At 36.7% G+C, this 13,172-nt stretch overlaps 1 protein-coding gene across 4 annotated transcripts in view; it reads right to left on the bottom strand.

Moving 5' to 3' along the window:
• KDM1A (lysine demethylase 1A) overlaps positions 1 to 13,172 on the bottom strand; it is a 63,048-nt gene that overhangs the window by 48,648 nt on the left and 1,228 nt on the right. For all 4 annotated transcript variants that reach the window (XR_014260966.1, XM_082451386.1, XM_082451385.1 and 1 more), the window contains exon 2: positions 5,964 to 6,129. Coding sequence is in view for 3 of the 4 variants with exons in the window: in XM_082451386.1 (XP_082307512.1) it covers positions 5,964 to 6,129 (166 nt within the window). In the remaining variant the exon portion in view is untranslated. The remainder of the gene's footprint in view (positions 1 to 5,963; positions 6,130 to 13,172) is intronic.

Genomic DNA, 13,172 nt, shown 5'->3' on the forward strand with positions numbered 1-13,172 from the left:
AAATTTTCCCCTCCACACCACCAATCCCCTACCTTGTTGGGTTTCTTTTTTTTTTTTTTTAACTCTTCCTGTAAGTAAAGAAGGATCTGAATACTTCCTTCCTTTCCACCCTTTCTGCCTCTAAGTCTCTCCACATTTTTACCCTGAAATGTTACATCTAAGAGTATTTTGCCTTCTATTATACATTTATGTATACATCTGTATCTCATACTAGGCTATAAATTATCTGAGAGTGGGGACCATGTGTTGGATAGTAATATACATCTTGGTCCATTTTTAGTAATCTCTCAAAATACAAAAATTTTGTTGAATTGATCTAGGTTACCTTTTCGGCCTGTGACATTTTCCCCCAGCTCTCTAGTAAGTTATTCTGGAGCATAGTTCCAAATCAGAACACTGAAATGATGCTATACAAAAAAAAAAAAAAGAAAAAGGTTGGAACTTCCCTGGTGGTGCAGTGGTTAAGAATCCACTTGCCAATGCAGGGGACACGGGTTCAAGTCCTGGTCCGGGAAGATCCCACATGCCGCGGAGCAACTAAGCCCGTGCGCCACAACTACTGAGCCTGTGCTCTAGAGCCTGCGAGCCACAACTACTGAGCCCGCGTGCCACAACTACTGAAGCCCGCACGCCTAGAGCTCGTGCCCCACAATGAGAAGCCACTGCAATGAGAAGCAAGCGCACTGCAATGAGAAGCAAGCGCACTGCAACGAAGAGTAGCCCCCGCTCACTGCAACTAGAGAAAGCCCGCGTGCAGCAACGAAGACCCAACACAGCCAAAAATAAATAAATAAATAAATTTATTTAAAAAAAAAAAAGCAAGAAAATTAATCCTAGGTCTGTTTTCTAAATGTATACATCATACTTCATATGATGAGAAAATCAAATGATTTCAGGCACTTAGGTGACACTAGCAGGCCAAAATGGCAACATAAACAACTCTTCAGGGATCAATTTCCTAGCAACTTCTACTAAACCTACAAAAGAGGGTCTCCTGCTGGGTATGGGGGCTGTGCACTTGTAGGCATGGAGAGAGGAAAGGCTGGGATGTGCCCCTTGAGAGCACTTACAGCCTGATAAATGAAAGTATTCACCTGAACTCTGACCATAACTATCCACGCGGCCAAATCCAGCACTTCTACTGACTGCAGTCAGTATGACTGCCTCATGGGAGAGATGATCAGGGTACTTTATAAGCAAAGAAATATGAAAATATAAGGACCACTGTACAAATATTGGGACCAACCACTGATTTTTTTCTTTTAAAGTAAGGTCCATCTTCAGCTCTCCTCTGGTCAAATTCTATTACACCGAGTTCTAAAGGATAGTCCAAAAGATTCTGCCTTTTAGATTTTTGCTACAGCAAATAAAGCAACTCATCAAGTTTTAGGTCAATCTCTTGTCGACAGTATTTATGATCAAATTTCACTGAATTTTAAGCTAAATTCTTCTACCCATACACGTATTTTGTATATTTTATATAAATTTAGTATTTTTACTAATTCAGGTTGCATCTCCTTTTGTGTGATTTTTAAAAATAATTTCAATCTACAGCATGACTATTACATGAACAAGGCCTCCAAATTATTAAAACCACACAGAATTTTTTGTCATAGCAATCTCTCACATCTCATTGTTTTGTAATTTGTTTAAAAGCCTACATCTCTTTCAAACACATACACCAAACACATCCAAAATTACCATGCACAACAGAGAAGAGAGCAAATACTTTCCTTTGTTTATATTCTCACCAGAATCCTTATTTTAAACAAGGAGATAAAGTGATTCTTCCCACAGTCATTCAATAAAATGGAATATAATAAAGTCGTCACCAACCAGCTAACAATATCTAACAAAATTGATTTGAAGAGTTAATCAATGGTTAATGGAAGCCTTTGAGTTTCATTAGCGTATTAGCACAGCACTGAGCCTGGAAAAATGGTACGCATACAGACACATGCACATACATACATATATTTCAACCATACTTCTCATGTCTCTATTGAGAAATCCATTAACGTGAAGACGTCTTAAGAAAGGCATCTTAAAAACCCATTTCAAATTTCATTTTATTTATTTTAGAGTAAGTTTCCATACAAATCTTAAGCTATACACAACTAAGCTACTTCTAACCCCAAATGTTAGAGTTCCTAAACAGGAATCCCAAACCAGAGTTCCTAAACAGTAATCCAATACAAAATTTAAATCAAGGAACTACCAGTGAGATTTTTCTGCAAAATTTCAACTGCTGAAAGGCAGTGAAGGGAAAAAAACTATGTTTTGTATGAAAATAAAAAAGCGAAGTGCTAGCAAATTAGTTAACTTAGTAAAACCTCACTGAGGAATAATCTAAGGTATACAGGGTAACAACTGAGTCAAGAAGGGAAGAAAGCTTTTCTCCAATAGAAAGCTACTTTAACAGAGCGGCAATTATTCTAAACCAGTATGTAATATGTAAACTCCAACCGAGATTTTACTCTATTTTATTGACGCTCCACTATTATGTGACACCACTAATAACCAAACACTCAATTCCAAAGACAACCTGTTCAGGCTCAGCTGCCACTTTTATCTTGATAGAAAAGGTACCGGAAAACCAAATAAAACCATCGTTTGTTAAAACAAATATATTCAGAAGTGTATAGTAAATATAAAAATACATGGAAATGTTTAAGAAAACAAATTAGGTGAATTTTAAACATAAGCAGCAATATTTAGTATGAAAAATACATTTACCCATGTGACTACCACAGAACTAAATGCCACATTGTTATAATTAAAAACTGACAAATCTACAAACAGTGTTTAACCCAGAACAGAGAACTTTTTCCCAATTAAATAAATCCAAACAGAAAAAAACCCAAACCTCCTTTTTTTTTGGCCACGCCGTGCAGGCTTGCAGGATCTTAGTTCCCAGACCAGGGATCGAACCCGGGCCCAGGCAGTGAAAGTGTCGAGTCCTAACCACTGGACCACCAGGGAATTCCTGAAACCCAAACCTCGTTTCCCAAAAAATTCAACTTTGATATTGAGAACATTTTTCCATTGATCAAAATCCAGTAAACTCAATTACCAAAATAGCCTAAATCATCTCTCCAATCCCAGTCTCTTTACTCCTTTACTTTGCCCTTATAGAGCACATAGACTGATTTTTCCAAAACACGTATTTTGGTACAGCACCTTCACTCAAAAAACCTCAGTGTTACCCATGACCAGATCCTCCCAGTGCTTAAAGGACATCAAGTTCAAATTCCTTAGCCTGGTAACCAAGGCTCCAACCTTCGTTTCTGGCCTACTCTTAAAACTCTCCTAGAGGAATCTTCTCCAGTCAAATCATTTTACCCACTGACTTCAGAATACCTCGTGCTTTCATAATTAACAAAATATTTTATTCTTCTTAAGATTAACACTGTGGAAAGCGAAGCAAAATTTTCTAAACATGTTTAAAAGCCGGTAAAGAATGAAATGTATTCAAACCTTATATATTTTAAGAGAGTAAGTTAATGTCTAGTTATCACCTAAAATAACTTAAAAGATTTGGTAAAGAACCAGACCCACATCTTCTCTCAAGATTTTAAGATACGCATATGGCAAGGCTTCCATTCAATTTTTGAATGAAAACTTAAGTGAAAAAACTAGTTCGGATAACACAAGAGATTTTGGAAACCCTGGACAGTTTCTACATACTTGAACTTCCCTGATAATATTTATTCACCATGAGGACCCAAACTATTTCTAAATTCTGCAGGCCAGTAAGCTACCACTACTTTTCCAGGGTAAGTATTCCCTAATTCACCCTACAAATGTTTAAAAAAATGTTTTTGAATTGTTTTAGAGGAAAAATAACTATTTTCATAACCACAAATAATTGGTAAGTTTTGGCTGTTATCAGCACACCTCTGAGCACTGAAGATATCCTAAACTTAAGAAACAAAACTTTAATTTTCTCCAGAATATTAAATAGTTTAAAACTTAAACTAAACCACTGGATTAAAATTAACTAGAACATAATGGCATAAAGACAGTTCCCCAGATCCTAAATCCCTTTGCTAAGATATTTACTTTTGGGGACTTCCCTGGTGGCGCAGTGGATAAGACTCCATGCTCCCAATGCAGGAGGCCCGGGTTTGATCCCTGATCAGGGAACTAGATCCCACATGCATGCCACAACTAAGGACCCTGCGAGCTGCAACTAAGGAGCCCGCCTGCCGCAACTAAGACCCAGCGCAACCAAATAAATAAATAAATAAATAAATAATTTAAAATAAGATATTTACTCTTTGTAGGAACAATATCTGACATTTATGGAAGAAGGAAAACAAAATAAAAAGCCTCTTTCACAAAAAAGAAAACACCAAGACTTGGTTTAAAATTTTCAGAGGACAAAGTGTATATCAACTTGATACCTTATGGTAAATCAGTTTCTTACTGGAGACACTGACAACTACACAAAAAAGAGGGTGAGGCAGTATCTGAGATATCAGATCATCTACTGAATAATAGAGTCCTTAAACTAAGAGATCAGCAGCCTCTGGAGCTATATAACAGCTATCAAAAGGATTATCCCCATGTATCTCATTAGCAAATCTACAGCAAAGGTAGAAAAAAAGAAAGGCAAGAATCAAAGTAGAATATAGAAGAAAGGAGTAGAGAGTCAAGGGAAGAGTTGGGAGTAAGGACAGAAAGAAGGGGAGAGAGCTAAATGTAAAAGACTAGGAAAAGGAGGAAAAAAAATCAACAAAAAGAGAGGAGGTGTTGTTGAGGTACATTTGCCTCAGGGACATTACTCCCAAAGGTAATATACCACTCCCAGTAAGTAACTGTCCGATAAGTTATTTTAAGAAAATTTTAGGAAAACCATTCTTAGGAAATCTGATTCCTGAGAAGATTTAAACCCAGAATCTATCTTTTTCTAAATGCTCTCAAACTGTATTCTTTTATTATATTTTATTACAATTACTGTAAATTATAAATTTTTATTTTTGAGTTTTAGCCAGAATCTGTTTGATAAGTTCTAAATCTAAGTTTAAATTAACACCTGATTTGTAATGCTCTCTAAAAGAATTGCTGAGGTGAATGGGCCTGGAGCTACTGGAAATACAGAAAGTATTTTAAGGAGAAGAACTTAGTAAAAATTCAAACTCTTCGAAGAAGAGTTAAAGAGTAGCCATTAATGGCAGAAGATATGAAATATTAATTAAGATTCTACTTTTGTTTGGTCTCTCCAAAACAAAAGGGTATTCCTAATTGGTCTGGGTATCCTCAGTAGGACTCACTGAGGGGATGTTAGTGAGAATTCTTTTAAGATGTTTGAACCTCTGAAAACAGTACTATAGGCTCCAATAATCTTTCAATGTCATAGGGAAGATTGTGTGACCTTAGAATCTCTTCATAGCCTTTTCTTATACCATTCTTTTGACTGGAGGGCTCAATAACTAAACAATAACAGGCACTTAAGTCTTTTCTTTTTGACTTCAGAATGTATTTTTATCTTTGTTCACCAGGAAAAGACCCTTTTCAAAACTGATCCACACCACGAAGGTTTTATCTGAAAGTATCTAACCATGAAGTAAATGGCATAATTTAGCCAGAATAATTTCTGAATCATTCTATCTCTAAATTCTGAATCAGAGTTATCACTGAAAGGTTTGGTTCTTTGGGTTTGGCTTTCTGTGCATTTTCTCCAACTTTCCAGCTGCCTTACATAGCCATTATCCTTCTACCCTCATTCTTTACTTTCCTCCTATATGTACAGACACACACAAAAAGAATGTCAGAACCACTATGTATATATGCATGTATATTTATGTGTGTATACATGTACATGTGCACACACACAAAAATACACATGGCCAATATAAGAGTATAAACCAAAGACATAAAGAACATTGCAGAATAGGAATAAATTCATTTATTCTTATTTCTAAGATAAAACAAAACTGTGGTTAGTTACTACAACTCACCAGATGGTTCCTCAGGCTCACTTTCATTTTCTTCCTCAGGTGGGGCTTGAGGGGGTGGTGGGGGAAGCTTCTTTTCCTTCTCTGCTTTAGCATTTCTCTCTTCTTCTGAATAATACTCGTCTTCTGAGAGGTTGGCCAAACTTTCATCCATCTCTCTGTACTCTACCTATATGGAGATTATACCAGGGAAAGCTAAATACAATGGACATCTAAAGTCAGAAACTCAGTTTGGAACCATCAGTAAATATGAATTGTTTTCTAACTTCAATTTTTAAGGAAAATAAGTGAATAACAAGGAACAAGCTAGCTCATAATAGGTAACCATTAAAAACAAAATCTCTCATGAAATAATCTTGTGTCAGTTCAGATTTAGCCCAAACTGTAACTTTTACATCATAGTATTGAAATTCAAATCAATGACTCTGAGGCTCTCTACAAATAAAAATTAATTGTGTGTCTGTGTGTGCATCTATACGTATGTATATATCATGTTCACATACTGGAAGTTTCAACAAAAGACTAAACTAGCCCTCAGTCAGACAAAAATACAGTTAGCTAGAATAACAAGTCTGTCTAATGCCAATCTGTACTTCTAACTACTATTCCACAGGTAAATAGCAAAAGAATTCTAGAAACCAAATTGAGGAGTGGGGAGGGTGGGCAGGGAATAAAAGTTGCAAATGGCAATAGTCAAACTGAAACAATAAAAAGGTACATTTGCTTAAAACAAAAACAAAAACAAAACACTGGTGACCTAAGAGAGTTGAATGATGAGAGCAAAGAATCCTTATTACAACAAATTAAGGAATAAGTCATGTGGAAATGGAGACTACAAGCCTTACTACTAATTCACACAGGTTACAAAGGGGAAAACCAGGTAATAAGTAGAAAGAGGAAGCAGTCTTAATGAATGTTTTATTGGGGGGTAAAGCAACTTAGGATAGGGAAGATTATTATGGACCTCTTTGTTAAAATGTGTATTACAAATAGTCATCAACCTTGGAACACTGTCAAATCATCATTTTGACCCCCACCCTAACAAGGAAGCCACAGAAACAACAGCTCTCTATTCTGGATTCAATGAAAAGATAAAATGAATAAAATAAAAAGTATTTATTGGAGGTGGAGACAGGGCAAAGACAACATGGCTTCCAAATATAATATATTAGATTTCTGAAATGCATCGTCCTGTGGATTACAGTGAATGCAATCTATTTTAACTTTCGAAATATCTTTGAAATCGCTCCAGATGGCTGGCTGCTATTATCTGTCTTCTTTTTTTTTTTAATGACATGACCACAGGATTTGGGTGGTGGGGGAGTAGGTAGCTAGGGGAGTTAAGAGTTTTACTGAAAACAGGGATTGGGTTAGAAAATGGAAACAATTATGGATAAATTGAATAGCTTTGACCTGTGCTCTAAGAATTTTATTTAACACATGAATAACTGTATTTATCTATCAAATACTGAACTGAGAACATGGCACAATGGAGAAAATGATTATGAATGAGAGTATCTCTGCCCTTAATAAGCTGAAACTCTAGTTGCAAACAAAAAAACCTGATCAGGTAAACATCTCACAGACTTTACAATAAAATCTCCCAAAAATGCAGATAACAAACTTTATCCTACTTGACTGAGATTAAACTGTTAGGAACAGACCTCAGGATAATGGGTAAAGCAGCAAGGAGGGAAAAAAGTTTCAAAGAGGGAGCTGGGTTAGAAAATGTAATACATGTTTACAGTATGCAGCTTCCTTTCACCTTTTACCCCTCAACAGTGCTTGATCTCTCCCTGTCCCAAAGATTCAGCCCTTTAATCCCCTGCCCATCAATCCTACCCATTCAATCAATAATCACTTAACAAGTGCCTACTGTGGAACTGGGCAATGTGCAAATTCTGAGACAAACACAAACAATAATATACGATCCTCTCTACTGAAGTAGTTCAGCTTTTGCCTAAGACACCATGCCCTTTGAAGGAAAAAGGAATCCAAGATTAAAGTTAGGGAAGCACTGCATTCTTTATAGGCCCCCTCTAGGAGAGTCATAATACATGTTAAAAGTACTGAGAAGTTTCACAGCAAAAACAATCTTTTTTAATATTTTTTAATCCAATGTTTTGATGTAATAACTACTAACAAGGAATACACTTGGAAGAGGCTGGTCTAGAGTTCTTAGCTTTCAAGAAAAAAAGGAGATCAGAAAAATACCTAGAGATAGGAGTAAGAATATCTAAAGTAGTATTTAACAACAACAGAAAAAGAACTGTGTTCCACAGAACCCTTGGATTTTTTTGGGATTTCATTTATTAATTTTAAAATGTATTTTTAACATGAGTACTCGTATGTGTTAAACCAAACCATAACCCTTTAGAGATCACCAACACATGAAGTTGTACTACTTAGGTAACTCAATTTTGGGTAGACTGAAGAATAAAATTTCTTCTGCCATCTCTGTTCAACTGAGAGAGTGTCCTGAGATGGAAAGACAAGCTAAAAACAAGGAAACAACCTTCTGCACTACCACTACTTGTCAATCAGTACAATACTTCATAAACAAAATACAGAAATTATTGAGGCTGCAATTATGCTTAACCTCCACTCTCAAATTTGGCTCTACCAAAATAGCCTCATTGTCTCAAAGACTGACAACTAAAATAAATGTTATAAATTTAAACTTGATATAAAACAGGCAAGTAGTATTTTATTTTGGGATTATGCATAAAATTACATTTTGTAAAAATGGATTTCTCCACTTATGAAAAAGTTTAAAAACCATCTGAAAGACTCATACAAACTATAAAAAATAAAAATTATTCCCCTGAGAAAAAGAATGGATGCTATGAACATAAAGGAGTGGGAATCTTTTATCCCTAACTAAAATCCTCTGAGACTTCAGAGGTGCTACAACTACTTATAACCAAGTACAAAAAGGTGTCCCAACAGGCAGATGAGTCAGTAGGGTACTTGTTCTCACCTGTACACCCGTGACTCTCAAATTTATATCTCTAGTCTCTCCTATCTCTTCCACACCCTTGCTACAGTGATTCATTCACTTCCCAACCACCTTAAAGCTCCAGTCTTTTAACAGTTCTTCCTTGTAATTCACCTAGAGCACAACTGCCAGATTAATTTTCCAAATACACTGTACGTATTTCCAAATACATTCATTTTCCAAATGAATGCCAAAACTGTCAAACCAGCATATAAACCGTCTAGCTCTAACTAGTCACATTTACCTCTAATCATTTTCTAACACACTAGTCAAAACCATCCCTAAACTCCCTAAAAGCTACTCCCACCTTTTCTGTAAATCCAATGCCTAAAATTCAAGGCCCACCTCCTCTGCAAATTACTCCCTAAGTCTTCCAAACTTACAAATATATCTTTCCCTTCTCTAAATTCTCATAGCACTTATACTTCATAATCTAGTGCAATGCTGTCTGACAGAATTTTCTGTGATAATGGAAATGTTCTCTATCTGTGCTTCCAATAAGGTAGCACTAGCCACCTGTGGCTATTGAGCACTTACCATGTGGCTATTTAGGATTAAATTAAAATTAAAAATTCAGTTCCCTCAATCTACTAGCCACATGGTAAGTGCTCAATAGCCATAGGTGGCTAGTGGCTACCATCCAGGACAGCACATATCTAGTATTTGGCTCTCTACAACCTAGATACAACTCTACAACACTACTGATCCCTCCAACTTCTCTTGCTCCTAGAAGAACCTCATTTCCAATTAAATTCATTTGCCCATTGTTCCCAACATTCAGTTGTCCACTCTGGACTCCCTGTTGCTTCTCAAACCACTTTCTATTATATTCCAAGCATTTTTCACTTCCTTTTCTTCCCTAGTAGTACTTAATCACTGGGTACCTACTTACTTATGCCAGACACTGCAATAAGCATTTTATTTACATTATATCTAAACCTAATAATGTTACAAGGTAGGATTTATTTTTCTGAGGAAAAGGAATCACAGGAGGATGAGTTAACTCCAGAAGTCCATCCTTTTCCAGAACACTTTTAAAAATTCTGTCCTTTTTCAAGGCCCAGCTCAAGACCGCCATTCCTTAAGCTGTGTGGTGTTCCCAAAGTCTCAGCCCAATTTAACAATTTCAAACCTTAAATAGTTTGCCATAATGTTAGCATAGACATTCAGAGGTGAATTTATTCTGAAACTAATGAAACTTAAGCCTCAGGGACCCTCAATTGCATGGACTCCTTCCAATACCCTGAATCTAATTTTGATTACATAATTATATATATATTTACTTATTTATATAATTATATACATGTTTATGCATATATAAATTTTTTTAAAAGAGGGTCCCCCCCAGGGACTTCCCTGGCAGTCCAGTGGTTAAGACTTATTGCTTCCACTGCAGGGGGCATGAGTTCAATCCCTGGTCGGGGAACTAAGATACCATATGCTGCACAGTGTGGCCAAAAAAAAAAAAAAAAAGTGTCCCTCCCCGCCCCCCAAAAATGAATAAGCTCCCAGGCTATAAAATATAGATATATCCCCTGCATAAACTCTTGAGGCAAGGCCTTGAAGCAAGGTCTATCTACAGCGGACTCAGCTTCCATTTTACTCCTTTATGGATACTCTATCCCTTGAGGTCCGCTTCCTCTGGTTCCCAAGAGTAGCTATGAATACGTAGGTCTGCTTCCCCAATTCTTTACTTCCTAGTTGCTCACCAAATAAACACATAACCCATTTTTCTTTTGAGAGTTTCAGAGCTAATCACAAAGGAAAATTAAACACAGGAGAATTACAAAGAAATCTTATAGCAAGCCCCAAATTAATCTAGATTCAACACAATCCCAATCAGAATTTCAGCTGCCTTTTTGCAAAAACTGATAAACTGATCCTAAAATTTATATGGAAATGCAAGAGATACAGAATAGCCAAAACAATCTTGAAAAAGAACAAAGCTGGAGAACTCACACTTCTCGATTTCAAAACATATTGCCAAGCTACAGTAATCAGGACAGTGTGGTACTGGCATAAGAACAGAAATATAGATCAATGGGATAGAATTGAGAGTGGAAAAATAAACCCTTACATTTATGGTCAATCAACAAGGGTGTCAATCATTCAAAGGGGAGACAATAGTCTTCAACAAATTGTGTTGGGACAAGCGGATACACACATGCAAAAGAATGCCACGTACAAAAATTAACTCCAAAATGATCATAGACCTAAATGCAAGAGCTAAAACTATAAAACTCTTAGAAGAAAACATAGGAGTACATCTTTATGACACTGGATTAGGTAATGGTTTCTTAGATGGAACACTGGAAGCAAAAGGGACAAAAGAAAAAATAAACTGGAAATCAAAATATAAAACTTTTGTAATCACCGTATATATAGAACTCTAACTACTCAACAATAAAAAGACAACACAATTTAAAGATGAGCCAAGGATATGAATAGACATTTCACCAAAAAAAGATATACAAATGGCCAATAAGGACAAGAGAAGATACTCAATTCAACATCTTTAGCCTACATATTAAAACCACAATGAGATACCACTTCACACCCACTAGGATGGCTATAATAAAAAGACATTATCAAGTGTCAATAAGATTGGAGAAATCAGAACTCTCAAATATTGCTGGTGGGAATGTAAAATGATGTGGCTGCTATGGAAAACTGTTTGGCAGCTCCTCTATAAGTTAAACAGAGATACCATACCACCCAGCAATTCCACTCCTAGGTATCATACCTAAGAGAACCAAAAACATGTTCACACAAAAAACTGTACACAAATGTTCACAGCAGCATTATTCACAATAGCCAAAAAGTGGAGATGTCTATAAAATGATGAATGGATAAACAAAATGTGGTATATTCATACACTGGGATATTAGTTGGCCAGTTAGCTATCAAGTACTGAATGGAAGTACTACAACATGGATGAACCTTGAAAACATGCTAAAGCCAGACACAAAAGGCCACATATTATATGGTTCCATTTACATAAAATGTCCAAAAAAGGCAAATCCACAGTGACAGAAAGATTAGTGAATGCCAGGGGCTGGAGCCAAGGACGAATGGAGAGTGCCTGCTAATGGTATAGGTGTCTTTTGGGGGTGATGAAAATATCCTACAATTGACTGTAGGATATTGTGCTGGTTGTACAACTTTGTGAATATGCTAATAATCACTGAATTACATACTCAAAAATGGTAAATTTTATGGTATGTGAATTATCTCAATAAACCTGTTTTTAAAAAAAATATATGAGGGACTTCCCTGGTGGCACAGTGGTTAAGACTCTGTGCTCCCAATGCAGGGGACCTGGGTTGGATCCCTGCTCAGGGAATTAGATCCCACATGCATGCCGCAACTAAGAGTTCGCATGCCACAACTAAGGAGCCTGTGTGCTGCAACTAAGCAGCTGGCGAGCCACAACTAAGGAGCCCATGTGCAGCAACTAAGAGACCCAGCAGGCAGGTATGCATGCATAAATAAATAAGAGACGCCTCGTTCTCTTAAAAACAAAAAACAAAAAACTGATCATCTGGTTTCTGGCCAAATTTCCTATTGAAATAGTCAAATCAAAACCCAACTGGGCTTCTGCCCTCTATTTCATTTCAGAGAGTTGGGAGTTGCCAACCTATGCGTTGGTTAAACAGCCCCCCCCCCCACCACACACACACACAAAGACTTCCCTCCTTTATACTTGGAGCAGAGTATTCTTGGAGAGAGATCTCTCAAAACTGGGCAATTCAATCTGAGGGCTCTCAATCTGGGCAACACTCAAGAAGCTCCTCATACACACTGACTTGGTATATCCACTTAAATTATATAGAGATAGAAAACTTGTAATATGCATAAATTACATAATTTAAAATATTCAGTTACTTAAAATTATATGTACATATACTTCCAGCTTTTTCAACTTAACCATGAAATCTCCAGAAAAGGGCCAAGTCTAAAGTCTGTGCCCTAGTACTGCCCCAGTGCCCTGCTCACTGTTGGTGTCACATGTGGTCCTTTGTTTCAGAGGCTGATGACACCTTATCACATTGTAAGTGTAGGGCTTACATTCCAGTTCCACCACTTACTTAGCTTTGCGACTCTGGGCAAGTTGCTTAAACTGTGTGCCTCAGCTTACTCATTCCTGAAATGGGGCTAGCAAAACCTGCCAGTTGGTGTTTAGCAAAAATAAAAAGTTGGTGACGCTTTGAACA

Source organism: Balaenoptera physalus (genome assembly GCF_965194825.1).
Source record: "Balaenoptera physalus genome assembly, chromosome: 1".
NCBI classification, from domain to species: Eukaryota; Metazoa; Chordata; class Mammalia; order Artiodactyla; family Balaenopteridae; genus Balaenoptera; species Balaenoptera physalus.